This window comes from Schistocerca cancellata, chromosome 2 (genome assembly GCF_023864275.1).
Source record: "Schistocerca cancellata isolate TAMUIC-IGC-003103 chromosome 2, iqSchCanc2.1, whole genome shotgun sequence".
Classification (NCBI taxonomy): Eukaryota; Metazoa; Arthropoda; class Insecta; order Orthoptera; family Acrididae; genus Schistocerca; species Schistocerca cancellata.
In genome coordinates this window covers 529407816-529424593 of record NC_064627.1, presented here as the reverse complement: position 1 = coordinate 529424593, position 16778 = coordinate 529407816, and the positions used below count along the sequence as shown (strand labels likewise).

The 16778-nt window shown below is 43.5% G+C and overlaps 1 protein-coding gene across 1 annotated transcript in view; it reads left to right on the top strand.

Moving 5' to 3' along the window:
- LOC126146595 (uncharacterized) overlaps nucleotides 1-14455 on the top strand; it is an 86193-nt gene extending 71738 nt beyond the window's left edge. Inside the window, exons 4-5 of the mRNA XM_049915631.1 lie at nucleotides 12773-12929; nucleotides 13967-14455. Coding sequence (XP_049771588.1) covers nucleotides 12773-12929; nucleotides 13967-14001 — 192 coding nt within the window. The 3' untranslated portion in view covers nucleotides 14002-14455. The remainder of the gene's footprint in view (nucleotides 1-12772; nucleotides 12930-13966) is intronic.
- Nucleotides 14456-16778: the final 2323 nt, after the last annotated feature.

Here is a 16778-nt window from a genome sequence, read left to right as displayed (position 1 = left end):
AACACTTATTAACACTTAACTTTATATTCGTTGTTAAATTCCGGTTTCAGAAATGCTTTACTTGCTTTGGATAATCTTGTCATGAGCACAGCTTAAAATTTCTGTTTCTATTCCCAGAAATCTTTTCCAGATTTACCCTCAGATTCTTTCTTCAGCCTGTTGAATGTACAGATTGAATCATATCAGGATCAGGCTGCAGCCCCGTCTCACTCCCATTTCAAACACTAATTCCCTGTCATATCTTATCACTCTTATATGTACACTCCGAATTCTGTACATGTTGGAAATAACCTTTCGCTGTGGCGAATCTTCTTTAATAAGAGCAAAACAAAGTACAATAACCACATCGAGAAGAGCATTGTGCAAGTTAACAATTCAGTCACGGAAGGCGTTGCTGAGTTGGACACACACAATAGCTACCGCGTATTAACGCTATTTTTCATCTTTAGAAATAGCTTTAGTCTCCACTGAAAAATTGGAATAAGAATAAAATCTTGATGAACATATTCAATAGGGCTTTAAAATACAGTTTGGTAGCATTCGTTCAAGATGTTCATAGTGTCAGGTTTTCCATTTCCGTCAATAAATCTGCGACCTTTCGGTGCCAGTATCTGTTATCGACTGAACTTGAGGCCGTCTGTGACACGTCGGACTATGGTCTGGACGTGGTCGCGAGTGGCGTTTGAGTTACGTGCTCCGCGAAGCGATCAGCGGGCGTGCACGACCTCAAGCTCAGTTTGGGGCGTGGGTGCTTGTCGGCCAATGGCTAGGGATAGCTCCTTGCACTGGGGTGCCCTGGCCCCAGTCCCAGCCGTTCGTATTTTCAGCTTCTTTAACTCGCACGACCAAGAGCGAACCACGTAGCCACAGTACTACCACAATCTAGTGCACTGTCACTTTCAAGACTTTTTGCGAAACAGTCTGCTGTTTCACTTTCCATATCCCTAACACGGTTCTGTGCTTTGGGATCGTAGAAAAAAAATAAAGAAAACAGTTATTACTAGTATCCTATAGAACTTGCCTGAGTGGAAAACAGTTATTCCCCACGTCTTCCTCTTCGACAGTCCGCGCCGCTTTGTCTGTCTGCTGCCGCCATACAATGCACCGTAGCATTACATAGATTCCTCGAACCAAAAACTGCCCACACTAGTTGGAGCAAACCAAAGTTCACACCTGTCTGCACCAAGGGCAGCAGAAGGGCTCCACAAAATTACTGATCAGTAATAGCGTATACCACCGGTTGTACAGTGTTAGAATATATGAGCTCAGACGTAATGTGGTATCCCGAACAGAATGTCATTCTCCACGCCAGGCTGCATGGATCCTGGCCGCGCGGTGTATCCGCCTTGCCACGGTTCACTCGGCTCCCCCCGTCGGAGGTTCGAGTCCTCCCTCGGGAGGAAGTATGTGTGTTGTCCTTAGCGTAAGTTAGTTTAAGGTAGGTCCCGTAGGGACTTACCATCACCACTATGGATTCTGAAAACGTCGATCGTGCGAAACCTAATTCGCGCTTTTCTCACATGACGTCCTGAAAGCCATGGATCCGGGTAGTCAGGTAGATAGAGTCTTTATTGATTTCCAAAAAGCAACCCTTATTAAAGAAAGTACGTTCATATGGTGTATCAATGAAGATCTGTCAGGGAACTGAGGGCGTATTGGTAGGAAGGATGCAAAAAGTTCCAGGGAAGGGTGTTGGCACCGTTGCTGCATAAAATATCAGTCAAATCATTTCAAAATGGTTCAAGGAATGGCAACTTCCTTTAAATATTCAGCAATGTATAATCGTACAATTCATAAAACGAAATAAAAGTGGTATCCTATATCTGCAATATCATTAAGTCACATTTCGACACAGTCAACTCACCCAAATACTTGCGATCAACAATTTGTAAGGATATGAGATGGAATGCTCACTTGGGCTGAGCCCACGGTGAAGAGGTGGCAGGCGTATTTCCACTGGTAGAATACTGGAAAGAAGAAAATAGCTGGATAATGAAACAGCGACAACCACCCTACAAGATTGTTCACGTTCTTTGGAGCCATAAGAAATAGGAATAATAGCGGATATTGAACGTATGGAAAGGAGGGCAATCCGAATGGTCACAGGTTTGCTTGAAAATCTGAATATTGGCAGAGTGTGACGGGGATGATGATAAACCTGAACTGGAAGACAGATGAAGGTAGAAGACTACTTAGAAAGTTTCAATAACCAATCGAGGGGCGTTCAATAAGCAATGCGAAACATTTTTTCTCGCCCATTTTCCGTTTAAAAATGCGATATTTTCTGTGAGACACCGCGGAATATTCCCACTTCAGTCACTGGAGTTTCATGAAGTTCCGATATGGTGCGGCGCTGTATGGAGCCGTCAAAATGGCGCTGCAACGAAGGTGCGCTCCAAGCAGAGAACTATCATTGAGTTTCTTTTAGCGGAAAACCAGAGTATCATAGATATTCATATACCCTTACAGAATGTCTATGGAAACCTGGCAGTGAACAAAAGCGCGGCGAGTCGTTGGTTGAGGCGTCTGTCGCCATCGCAACAAGGCGGCCCAAAAGTATTCGATCTCCCGTGCGCCGGCCGGCCGCACGAAGCTGTGACTCCTGCAGTGTTGGAACGTTCGGACACTTTCATTCCAGGTGATCGACGGATCACAGTCAAACACCTCGCTGCTGAAATGGTTGTCTCTGTTGGTAGTGCTGACATACTCGTCCACCAGTTGGAGTACTCAAAACAGTGCGCCCGTTAGGATCCTCGTTGTCCAACAGAACACCTTAAAGACCAGCGAAGGACCACATGTGCGGAATTGCTTGCGCGTTACGAGGTTGATCGTGACAATTTTTGTCGAATATCGTCACAGGCGATGAAATTTGGGTCGATTACTTCTAGCTGGAAACACAACGGTATTCCATGGAGTGGCACCACACAAATGTTCAAAGCCACTCACTCAGGCGGTAAAGCCATGGTGACTGTCTTATGGGACTCTGAAAGGGTTATTCTGTTTGATACGCTCCATCACGGTAAAACGACCAATTCTGAAGTGTACTGAAGAAATGACTTCGTCGTGTTAGTCGCCATAAAAATGCAAGTGAACTTCTCCATGACACTGCAAAGCCCCACACAAGACTGCACTCCTGAGAGCTCACAAAATGTCATTCGACTGTTCCTGCTCGTATACGCTACAGCCCGGATCTCGAACCTTCCAACTTCCACTTGTTTGGCCCAATGAGGAATACACTCCGCGGAAAGCAGTACGTGGATAATGGGAAGGTTACTGATGTTTTTGATTGAGAATGCTCGACAAATATTAAGCCTGTCGGTACCTAATGCTGTCACAGTTTTTAGCCACCGACCTGCTCAATACGCCACGCGGAATTTATGTCTTTTCTCGTCGCAAAATTCACTTAAAAACTATGAAATTTCTACACATCCATCGGAATAATTATGCCGTCACTTTACTACAATTTTGATGTATGAAACACTGCTAGATCCGGCAACTTATCATTTCCATCGGAACTACTACTACACACGTCCGGACTGTTTCATGGCTGGGCTCCGACTCCTCTCTAGAATACTCTTTCTCTACCAGCAGAGAAAGGCGCGCGAAGAATATTGCTTTACCATTGGTCAGTTTACTCAACAGCCAATAGCAAAACAACATTCTCCCGCGTCAGTCCGCGATTTTCATCAATAACCAATCGCAAAATAGTAAACCTAACGACTGCACTTTTTACCGACGTAATTATCTAATAGGCTGAAGTTTTGTTTATGCGTAAAGTTAGCTACTATTGTTATTTATACCTGAATTAACTTTCCATTTAACATAAACTTACTTTACAAATCTGTTCTACAAAAATCCTCTTTGTCCACATCCAAACTTCTTCGAAATGTTCCCACACTAAATCCCACTACATAACTCGTTAAACAATTATCTTCATATAAACTTAAACCACACTCACGCATCATTCATACTGCTAAAACACATTTATAACATATTACATACGCAAAAAGACATAATAACACTTTATGAAAATGCTAAAACAGTTTATGAAAAAAATTATATTACTTCAGTCCACTCTAGTGGGTACAATCGAAACTAAATCACAGTCCCATATCCAATACTGTCCTCTATCGGCTGATACATAAACTACGTGCGCGTCCAGTCTCGCATCACCATCTGTCACCACCCAGCTCTGAGACACGTCTCCCACTTACCCGCCTCCAAGGCAGGATCGGTATATGGCGCTACGCCTCAAAGTGCACACAGAGTTGTTTACGCAATCTTTCTTTACACGTCCCACAAGCGAATAGGCCTGGAAAGCCCTAATAAATAGTTCAGATCAAGTACATTCCACACTTCACAGTGATTTGAAGAGTATAGTTGAAGGAGTAGGCATATAAGGGATGATAAAAAATGTCCGATTGAGGGCATTGCTGCAGCGTGTATGCCTCGTAGCGCGAATCCGACGTGGGTACATAAGCACCGTCATGTAGGCAAGGGATTAGTGTGGCATTCGTGACTTTCGGTCACGTCTGCGGTTAATGCGGAAACGTGAACTATGTCGACGTTATTACCAATTGCGTCCGAACAGGACCAAAGTGCTGTTATTCTTTTCTTGGTAGCCGAAGAACAAACACCAGTAGACAACCATCGGAGAATGAGGAATGTGTATGGGACAGCCTGTCTGTCGAAAACTGCCGTTGTGGAATGGAGCGCCAAGTTCCTTACTGGGTGCTGCTGCTTCATGATAACACACGTCCCCGTATCGCAAATGTAGTTCAGGAGTAACGCCAACTCGAATCGGAGACACACCAGCACCTGCCCTATAGTCCTTATGTCTCCGCATACGATCATCAGGTCTCTGATCCCTCAAAAAAGTCCTTGAAGGGTAGACGATTCCTGAAACTTCCTGGCAGATTAAAACTGTGTGCCGGACAGAGATTCGAACTCGGAACCTTTGCCTTGCGCGGGCAAGTGCTCTACCATCTGAGCTACTCAAGCACGACTCACGCCCCGTCCTCACAGCTTTACTTCGGCCAGTACCTCGTCTCCTACCTTCCAAACTTTACAGAAGCTCTCCTGCGAACCTTGCAGAACTAGCACTCCTGAAAGAAAGGATATTGTCCCCGGTCCCGAGTTCGAGTCTCGGTCCGGCACACAGTTTTAATCTGCCAGGAAGTTTCATATCAGTAAGCCATGTCTCCGCAATATCCTTTCTCTCAGGAGTGCTAGTTTTGTAAGGTTCGCAGGAGAGCTTCTGTAAAGTTTGTAAGGTAGGAGACGAGGTACTGGCAGAAGTAAAGCAGTGAGGACGGGGCGTGAGTCGTGCTTGGGTAGCTCAGATGGTAGAGCACTTACCCGCGAAAGGCAAAGGTCCCGAGTCCGAGTCTCGATCCGGTACACAGTTTTAATCTGCCAGGAAATTTCATATCAGCGCACACTCCGCTGCAGAGTGAAAAACTTATTCTAGACGATTCCTGACGGACGAGAATGGGCAGCATGCAATTACAGATTTTCTAAAGCAGCAGGACGCGGAGTTTTACCAGACGGGTATCTGCAACCCGCTGCGCTGGTGGATAACGGCGTTAATGCTCATGGCGACTTTTCCTGATTGGCACACCGATTCTGGACTAAACGGTTTTCGAACGGAAATTTTTTGATCGCCGTTTGTAGGTGCCTCAGTGCTACATAAATCGCTGCCGGAGTATTGGTGATTCTTCTTGGTTTGCTGTCCCTCTTAGCATAGATCATTAAAATGAACATCGCAGTAGACTAAATTGGAATCGTTCTACAAAATGGCCACATAAATTTCCGCTTCAAGATAAATTTTATTTGTGATAATTAACAAATCTGTGTTCTAAATTGACAGTGGGTGTCGCGTGAAACATCTGATGAGCACAGTACATTTGAGTTGAATCCATTTACAAATTGAAGAAATGAATTTATAAATACCTCCCGACACAGAGAGAAAATGTGCCTGACAACTCCAAAGGCAGACAGCCGTTATGTGATCTCCACTAGTTAAAGGATCATAAAATAAGCAGTAGTAACTTGGCAATACATAAAAAAAATTAACGTCTCGTTGGTTGAGTATGCTGTTGCTGTAATGGGGCACATAAATATCTGGCCGAGGAAGACAAGTAAATGCTTTGTAGCCGTACAGAAGGAGAAAGCTGTGATAGCAGACTTGATGCAACGGAGTCATGGTACTATGAAATGTCCTTCAGTATTCAGTCGAGAGCATAATAATGCGATATTTCGTCAAGCAGACTTGTTGCCATCTTTAGGCGAACCTATTGGCTAATTGTCTTCTACTGGGCTCCATGTCACATACCCCTTCCGCTTTCGTTGTCAGTTCGGGCCAGCAGAACCAGACACTACTCCACTGAAGATGTGGAGGGGAAATGCGTAGTGAGGACATGAACCATGGACCTCAGCGTTTATGCCGCCACCATGGAGTTAGGACGCTGAAGATGCGGAGGAGGTGCGTCAGTTCGTTAGTGGAGTGAGAGGATCTACGCGTAGCTTGTCGTTGTGCTTTGAGCACGCTCAAAAGCGGGTGCCAAGTCTTACTGAAATGGAAACCACTGTCTTTGTATATCACAAAATATTTGATCAATTGAACGCCCACATCGGAGGAACATATTGGTGGAATAAAAAGTCCGTTTCAGTTGCCAGTAATTTATTTATTACACCAGCGGTTTCGAAGCCTAAAGCTTCTTCTTCAGGTGCCACTAAATAATTATGAAAACAGCGGTCGGGCCAGTCAGTGTGTAGGACCAGCAGCCACGGGGCCCGCCTCGACAGCACTGCACGGGACTAACTAGTGGCTCTAGTGGTACTAGTCGCCTCCCCCCTCCCACCCCTCCATCTCTGACTGACCCGACCATCACACATTTATGTCTCCATAATTATTTGGTGTCTCTCGAAGATGAAGTTTTAGGCTTCGAAACCGTTCCTGCAATAAATAAATTACTGGCAACTGAAACAGAAGTTTTATTCCACCAATATGTTCCTCAGATATAGTTGTTCACCTGATCAAATATTTTGTGATAAATAAAGGCAGCAGCTTCCAGTTAAGTAAGACTTGGGACCCACTTTTGAGCGTGCTGAAAGAACAACGACAAGCTATGCGTAGATCCACTCCACTGGACACAACTGAATTGGATTTTTTATTGCGTCAGCTATATCAGTTCGTCATGCAGGCAAACATCAACAAATTCCTTAAAACTCATTAATATGGGGTCAAGGCCTTTTCCTTCAAGCACTCTGGCGAAATCACAGAGTCGCACATGCATATGCAGTTTGTCCAAGACAACAACATCAATTATTTATAAAGCTTGGTCCCATGCAGTGTAGTTCTGCTAACATGTGTAGAGTCGATGAAAAGCATTTGATATCCTGATGGTATGTAGTATTCCTTTCTACTTCCGACTTTGACTCAATAGGTCAAAGGATTTTGCTGGAGCCCGCATCTCGTGGTCGTGCGGTAGCGTTCTCGCTTCCCACGCCCGGGTTCCCGGGTTCGATTCCCGGCGGCGTCAGGGATTTTCTCTCCCTCGTGATGGCTGGGTGTTGTGTGCTGTCCGTAGGTTAGTTAGGTTTAAGTAGTTCTAAGTTCTAGGGGACTGATGACCATAGATGTTAAGTCCCATAGTGCTCAGAGCCATTTGTACCATTTTTTTGATTTTGCTGGATACACAAACCGAATCACTTCCGCGCTATATTGCACATACTCCTAATAAGTGACAGTTACTGTGTTCCGATTGCCATACGAACTGACGAAAATCTTGGCAAACGAGCATGGTTGCGCTGGAAGTTTATGGGAAAGTATTATCCTTCTAGAAGAGGTTCTCTCTTGTATTATAGAAACAGCAACACACTGATGTCGCAAGCTACATATTCTCTGAGTCGCACAGAGTCTATCTACGAGACATTTATCTAGCAGGTATGGTCTCTTCATTAGCAGTGCCAACATGACACTGCACAAGTGTCTGAATCGTTCTGTTCATGATGAGACTAAAAAACGTGTAGCTTTCTGTCAGCGGTTTATGTGGCTGGTAACGCCAGATGGGAGGGTTCTTATGCTTGTGTTTGACCTGACGATGAATGGTCTCACATCGAAGGACGTGTGAATGTACAGGATACACGCATTTGTGCCACAGAAAATCCTCATTAGTAGTGCAAGTCCCCTCTGAATGTACAAACGGGGGATGTTTGGTGTGTAGTTTCAGGTAGGAGTAAACTTCATTACATTCTTTCGTGGCACGATGAACAGTAGCGCTGCTTACAGATGGTGCATTAATTTTCTAAATATTTAACCTGGAGATCAGCTGTAGTACTCCTAGTTTCAGCAGTAAAATGCTGTGGCAATGGCATTCTTGTGTCATTGTTTTCACGGACAATTAATTTCGAAGGAGTTGTGGTCTATCTCGGTCTCCTGATTTATCCACACGAATTTTTCATGTGGGGATACATTAAGGACACTGTTTACAAAACTCACCCTCACGCTGCTCCCAAACTGTAGAAAGAAACAGAAATAAGTGTTGCTGGCATTCGTCAGAAAAAACTACAACGTGTGTTTAAGAATATGCAATGTTGTATTCAATTACAATGACGAGAATGGGAAGTGATAAACCATGAGCATCTTGGTCGAACGCTACTAAACTGATACGTCATTATTTGCAAGCCACTGGGATATATTGATTAAAACTGCATCCATTTGAGAGTTTTCAGTACAGAAAAAACTAGTTCTACACGTGAAGAACAGTACGAGTACTTTATGGCTGTTGGGTACATCTGGGGATGATGATACTTTTCAGGTGGACAGCACGACACAGAGAAATTGCATGTGCAGCTTATCGCCATCTTCCAGACTCTGAAAAATATCGAATCATTGGAATGAGGTAGACGGGAGCATCATTGCGCCCCAGAATAATATTTCGGGCGGACATTAAACATTACTGAAGTTCTTCCCCGGGAACGCCAGAGACTAAACAGAATAGGTCAACAGCCAGGCAAAATGCCAGCGAGAGGGAAGCGCTGCTAGAGTAACAACAAACATGAAAACTATTGCAGCACCACAGACAGGCTGTGCCCTCAGACAAGCAACGTAACAAAATGACATCATCACACAGAAGGACATTCTCATAATGTTGGCTGCGTAAAGTACCGCAAGAAAGCTCTGGTCTAACGCAAGAATAACTGTTCAGTTTCTGACACAGCAGAAAAGAGCGCCTGAAAGGCAAAATTGTGGCGGTCTGTGCACTTCAGTTTGGAACCACGCGGCTGCTACGGTCGCAGGTTCGAATCCTGCCTCGGGTATGGATGTGTGTGATGTCCTTACGTTAGTTAGGTTTAAGTAATTCTAATAAAGTCTACTGGACTGATGAGCTCAGATGTTAAGTTCCATAGTGCTAAGAGCCATTTTTTGAGCAAAATTGTGACGTACTGTAGCGACTGTGAGTGCTGATGAGCTCCGAAAACCAGGGCACCTTCGGTCATCCCTGCAGAAGAATAACGTCATTGGAATAGACCAACATTTAATTCTGCTCTGACTTGCACAGTTACAGCTCAGTTAGAGTTCAGTTTTGCGGCAACTAGCACTGAGGTGACACTCCATCCGTGGCATAGTGAGATGACTTACGCTCACTGATTGCGAATTGAAGGCAAAAAGCGACGCAGCCACTTCCCATCTGTAAGCAAGCAGCACCAAACACCGTTTATAGAGCCCCTCATACGCCAAGCAAGGCAGAGTCTGAGAGTTCCAATGAATGGAAGAGATCCAGCAACTGCAGCTCCGCTGAAAGCGCCTACAGCAGATGTGATGCGAGTGAGCACTGAACTCAATTAATCTTGTACTCTAAGAAGGACTTGCAAAAGCCTCTGGACTAGTATCATTGGTTTCCATCACACGTTTGTCTTCCTATACCTGTGTCTGTAAGTCACTTTCACTGTGACAGGTACTTCAACCTAAGGGTTTGATTAGAACAATAGAATCTGACACTTCCATGATTTGTGGTCGGTAGTACCATACCACAGGGTGGCCTTTTGTTCTGACAATTTGCGACATCTATGCTTTACTCTGCCTGAAGCTATGTACTAGTATATGTACTCTTCATCATGTTCATTGCAAATATGTGAAGAGGCAATAAAAAACAGACCAGTAAGCCAACACAGAGTCTCATTTCCCTAGTGTCACCATATCTACCTGCTTAGCCTAACATCCAAGTCCTTCCGTACTGACCTGAAAAATCTCAGCTTCACCCTGTCGCCGTGTCACTCCCGTTTGCAGCATCTCATGTACCAAGAAACGAATGATCAAAAATTCCTCTTCCCCTCTAACGTGAACTGAGCATGTCGCTATCTGCGTCACGTTACTACACTAGTACTTGAGACATAGAAGTTGCTCTCCATGCATCAGCACGGCTTTAGAAAGCATCGCTCCTGCGAAACGCAACTCGCCCTTTTTTCACATGATATCTTGCGAACTATGGATGAAGGGTATCAGAGGACGCCATATTCCTTGACTTCCGGAAAGCGTTTGACTCGGTGCCCCACTGCAGACTCCTAACTAAGGTACGAGCATATGGGATAGGTTCCCAAATATGTGAGTGGCTCGAAGACTTCTTAAGTAATAGAACCCAGTAAGTTGTCCTCGATGGTGAGTGTTCATTGGAGGTGAGGGTATCATCTGGAGTGCCCCAGGGAAGTGTGGTAGGTCCGCTGTTGTTTTCTATCTACATATATGATCTTTTGGACAGGGTGGATAGCAATGTGCGGCTGTTTGCTGATGATGCTGTGGTGTATGGGAAAGTGTCGTCGTTGAGTGACTGTAGGAGGATACAAGATGACTTGGACAGGATTTGTGATTGGTGTAAAGAATGGCAGCTAACTCTAAATACAGATAAATGTAAATTACTGCAGATGAATAGGAAAAAAATCCCGTAATGTTTGAATACTCCATTAGTAGTGTAGCGCTTGACACAGTCACGTCGATTAAATATTTGGGCGTAACATTGCAGAGCGATATGAAGTGGGACAAGCATGTAATGGCAGTTGTGGGGAAGTCGAATAGTCGTCTTCGGTTCATTGGTAGAATTTTGGGAAGATGTGGTTCATCTGTAAAGGAGACCCCTTATAAAACACTAATACGACCTATTATTGAGTACTGCTCGATCGTTTGGGATCCCTATCAGGTCGGATTGAGGGAGGACATAGAAGCAATTCATAGGCGGGCTGCTAGATTTGTTACTGGTAGGTTTGATCATCACGCGAGTGTTACGGAAATGCTTCACGAACTCGGGTGAGAGTCTCTGGAGGAAAGGAGGAGTTCTTTTCGTGAATCGCTACTGAGGAAATTTAGAGAACCAGCATTTGAGGCTGACTGCAGTACAATTTTACTGCCGCCAACTTATATTTCGCGGAATGACTACAAAGATAAGATAAGAGAGATTAGGGCTCGTACAGAGGCATATAGGCAGTCATTTTTCCCTCGTTCTGTTTGGGAGTGGAACAGGGAGAGGAGATGCTAGTTGTGGTACGAGGTACCCTCCGCCACGCACCGTATGGTGGATTGCGGAGTGTGTATGTAGATGTAGATGTAGTATGCCATCTCCAAATAGATCAGAGAAGCTCTGCTGCCGAGAGCTGCTGCTGCCTCATCCTCACCATCGTTGATGGGAAGACTTTGGTCTCTTTCAACACAACGGACTCTGTAGGTCTCAGATAGCCGTTGGCACGCTGATCAACCACCATCGCTCCGGGGGAGCGCAGTAACTGGCGTCCCTCGACTCGCTGATACGAGCAGTCTTCAGGGTGATGGGCTGGTCTCTCTCAGAGAGGCCTGGATTCTCGTTGACTGGAGCAAAATTGTATTCATTGATGAGTCCCGCTTCGGACGAGGCCCTGATGACCAGTGAAGACGTCTCTGGACGCGCCCCAGACAACAGTGGCTTGCCGACCTGACTGTCGCCCACCATATGGCCCGACAACCAGGAGCAACTGTTTGGGGTGAAATTTAATATCACAGCAGGATCTCCTTGGTCGTCATCTGCGGCATCCTTATGACACAGCGGTACGTCAGCGATATTGTTTGTTGCCCTTCTTGGCAAGACATCCTGCGCTTACATTTCAGCAGGATAATGCCCGCCTGACCGCGACGACAGTTTCTGCTGCTTGTCTCCATGCTTGCCAAATCCTACCACGGCCAGCTAGGTCGCCGGATCTCTCCCAAATTGAGAATGTTTGGAGCGTTATGGGCAGGGCCATCCAGCCAGCTCGGGATTTTGGACAGAATTTGCCACGATATCCCTCAAGAGGATATCCAACAAGTCTATCAGCCAATGCTTGCATAACGGCCAGAGGTGGACCATCGTGTTATTCACTTGCTCAGTTTGTGAAGCTCTTTCTCTTGAATAAATCACTAAAATTTGTGTGAAATTTTAATCATTTGTTTGTCTGTGCGTGTACGTCACATATACCGGTTTCCGTGACATTCGGATAATTCCTTTGCGGTGCGTCGTTTTTCTTTTTCATCTCAGAGTGTATTTATTTTTTAAGTTCTACTTGTGCAGATACGGTATGCATACATTAGTTTCAACTGTTTGTAAATCGTTGTGTATCGCTGTGCTTTGTTTACTTACTGGCAAATGAATCAGCATCTAGCAGTTTCGGTAGCAGAAGCAGGCGATAGCGTTTTATATTGTAATCACCCCTCACCTAATGAGGAATGGAATAGACAATGTAAGTTCTACACTGTCGCTGTTCGCAGGGTACCTACCACATAGAAAACTTCAGACCTACGGGGTTCAAACTGAAAAAGATGGATGCTATGATGTTTGGTTACTACAAACTTATGGCGATACAGTCCAAAGATGGTGTTGACCTCGGTTGTCTTCAGTTCATCGTCTATGTCAAGGAAGCGCCAGGTGAGTAGCTCTAACTGGAATAATTGTCATTTATTAATAAAATTTACCTTTTAAGTTTAGCTGACGTATTTCAGGCGATGTTTAGTCTTCTCTTTTTTGTTTCTTTACCTGTGTATTCGACAATTTTCATCAACTCCTCTAAGTAGAAAAAAGTCACCCTCTGCCTCTTTAGCCTCACATTTAAATTCTACGATCTTGTTTCCGATACGCTGTTATACATTGCTTTGTCCGACTATAATAATTTTTCAAGTCTACGATAATCTTGTACCGCAGAGAAAATTTTTTTCCATTTGGTTGGCGTTATTTTGTAAATATATTGTATATTACATGTTTTGATAGATCTGTAGCTTTCCCCGCGACTGAGCCTATGTGATCATTCTACTTCATATCCGTACAAGTGTTACACCCAGGTATTTGTATCAGTTTGCCGATTCGAACAGTGACTCATTGATACTATAGTCATAGAACACCTTGTTTTTCCGTTTTGAGAAGTGCACAATTTTACGTTTCTGAACATTTGAAGCAAATTGGCAGACTTTGCACCACTTTGAAATCTTATCGATTTCTGACCGAATATTTATGCAACTTCTTTTAGACAGTACTTCATTAAAGATAACTGTATCATCTGCAAAAGTCTGATATTACTATTAATATTGTCCACAAGGTCATTGATATACAACATGAACAGCAAGTGTTCCAACACACTTCCCAGGGACACACGCGAAGTTAATTCCACATCTTCCATTCCATTCCTTCATGTCGGCATAATCTTCCATTACATCATTGTAGAATAATACAGAGTAACTGGAGCTTATGACTCGTAGTATACCGACATGAGTCTGGCTAACCTTCGACAGACATACTGAAGGGGCTTGCTGTACAGAAGCGCACATACGGTGAGGAGATTGTGTAAAAGACAAAGGGAGATAGAACAACAGTTAAGATTGTCAGACAAGCATTTTAGACTTTTCACCGTGCCTTGTGCTATAATAGTACAACTATTCACCTATTTATAACAAGAAACTTTTTATTTACAGCTGACAAGAGGAGCGGTACGCCGAACAGCGGATGAAAACATATGGAAACATGATCATAAAAATTAAGTCGCACGCGCAAACGCATACGTACACGCTGCTGCACAACTAATATGAGATGTTTGTACAGAAAATAAACGTTCGTTTGACATACACGCTGTTCGTATTGTTGCTGTGAAAACAATAATGTGGTTTTGTCTTCAAAACTAATACCAGCCAGCTACAGACACGTTATTGATGTAACTATCGTCGTACTGATAGAAAGCTGAAATTTCAACGTCTAATTCAGAGTTCAACAACACCTTCTGCAAACACCTCTGGCGGGTATACCATTAGCAACCAAGCAGATGAGCAGTGCTGCCTACGAACAATGTCAAAAAGTTACTAAATCCAGCTGTTTGCCTGAAATTTCATGGAAGAATTCTACAAATGCATATATTCTGTTACATTACTAAGTTTTTCATTTACGATCCATTTATGTAATGAAATGTAACTGAGTGCTACTTATTAAAAGTGTTATCGAAGTTTACCTTATTTCTCGCCTACCTCACCCGTCCCGAGACGAGACGCTTTTTTTTTTTTTCTTTCTTGTTGCTCACACCATTTAAATAGCGTAATAGACAGCATATTGTTTTCTTGTACCAGTCTGCTGTTGTTATTAAAGCATCCAAAACTATTATGCTTAAAAAATGGTCAGTGCACCACTGTTTAATGTATGCAATCGAGATGCTAGCGGTCACTTTTGTTATCCATTTTCATAGAAGTGCTGGTCATTTTTTATTTGCTAATGATCCTGATGCGTCACTGTCTTTCAGAAACCTGACATGAAACTGCGACAAACAATACACACCGGCAGTAGCTGATTAACCACATAAGCAAAATTCGGCATTAATACGTAAGGGAACGAAGCTGCAAGTATTCAGTTGTTTGATTAGCCACAAAGAAAACATTTTGTTTATCCCTTGTCATAAAAAGAAGTAGTTGTGTGACGTGTTTCTGCACACTTGAGACACAAATTTTTAGTTCAGCTTTGGTATGCCATGTTTCCAATGGTTCCATTTGCGTTTTAAGAATATGACAGAAACCGTGATTACAGGTATTCCTTTTATAGTAGGGTGATAATCAGACATTATTTTTTGTGCTATTTATTCTCAAAAATAGCGTATTTACCTTTATAGATATGATCTCATTTTGGTCTTGCTACCTAGTGCCAGACACTAACTCTGAAGGAAATTAGTTCTTTTGTGTACTTTTCTGTTTGTATTTCTTCAATTTATTGCTGTGATGACATATTGTACAGGTATATCTTTCTCCGTTCACATTAGTTTTTGTCTACAAACTATTTTCTACAATTTGCTCTGCGTTGACAGTCGAGATACGTTTACCAAAGCACTAAATTACTGCGTTCAGAATAATTATTGAATAGGAATTCTGCTTCAACTGTTCCATTTTATAACATTGTCTTGTGTTAGAATCTTTTCAGTTGCAGGCAACCAAAGCTTTATTGATTACAAACCAGCACGAAACAATAACTGATCTTTCTTTATACACATGTACGTAAACATCCGCGTTTCTTAAACACGGAATATTGTGATTATGTGCTCTTTGTCCCGGTCTGGTAAATATATTTAATTTTGCAAGAATTGCTTCCGACAATGTTGTAGGTTATAACATTTAATTCATAAAATTCAGCTATTTTTACAGTTATTTTACAATCACTAATATGACGCTAATGCATGGGAAGCAAAAATACAAGATGAACATTAATAAAACAGACAAACTGCAGGGACTTTTTTCTGACTGGAAATCGAGAAAGAAATGATGGAATGAACGTGTGTCAAGAAATGGACGGCTTGCGTGCAACGACAAGAAATCGTCCCGAATCACAGCACAGAGCTGCATCGAATCCACGTCACAACAAATGTTCAAAGTGGCGTGCATGGGATGTAGTACACGTATTCACATGTCGTATCATGGACTGCCGCACTCTTTCACACGTTCCGGCCTCTCTTCGAATGGCGCCAAAGGCGTCGTGAACACGCTGTTGAAGGGTATGCAGATCAGAAACTGGTTCAGCAAAGACAGTACTTTTCAGGTGTTCCCAGATGTAAAAATCCAGGAGTTGAAGTCCGGTGATTTAGCAGGGCATGGTACAGGGCCTCCACGGCCTATCCAATATTGAAGATGTTGTTGAGTTGTTGGAGAACTGTAATGCGAAGTGTGGTGGTGATCCGTCATGCAGAAACCACATAACATGCCGTATTGCCAAAGACACATTCTGAAGCAGCCCAGGCAAAGCATTCCACAGAAGTCCAGGTACGTTCCTCCGTTGCTCTGCTGAGGCGGTATGGAACAATAACCGGTCGAAGTACGTGGTCACCAAGAATCCTTGTCTACACACTGATGCTGAACCGATGCTGATGAGACGCTTCAGATATTCTCCAAGGATTGTCCGTAGTCCACAGATGACGATTATGCAGATTGATGATGCCGGTTTTGGTAAAGGTTGCTTCGTCGCCAAAGAAGACAGAAATCCCATAATTCTGATAGTCGGGTACAAAAGACATCAACAAAATCCTTCCCGTAGAGGGAAATACGCTGCTGATATTCCTTGCACTCGTTGCAGGTGATACAGACAATAGCGATTGTCAGGCGGGAGACACATAATCATACTTTGGCTTACACAATGTGAAACGTCCCCTTTGAACAATTATACAAGACTATGCTTAAAGTGACAGAATATTTTTTAGCGCAACGCAATCTGACTTTCAAAAATCCCTACAAAAGAATGGCCCTGATTAACATTAACCTAAAC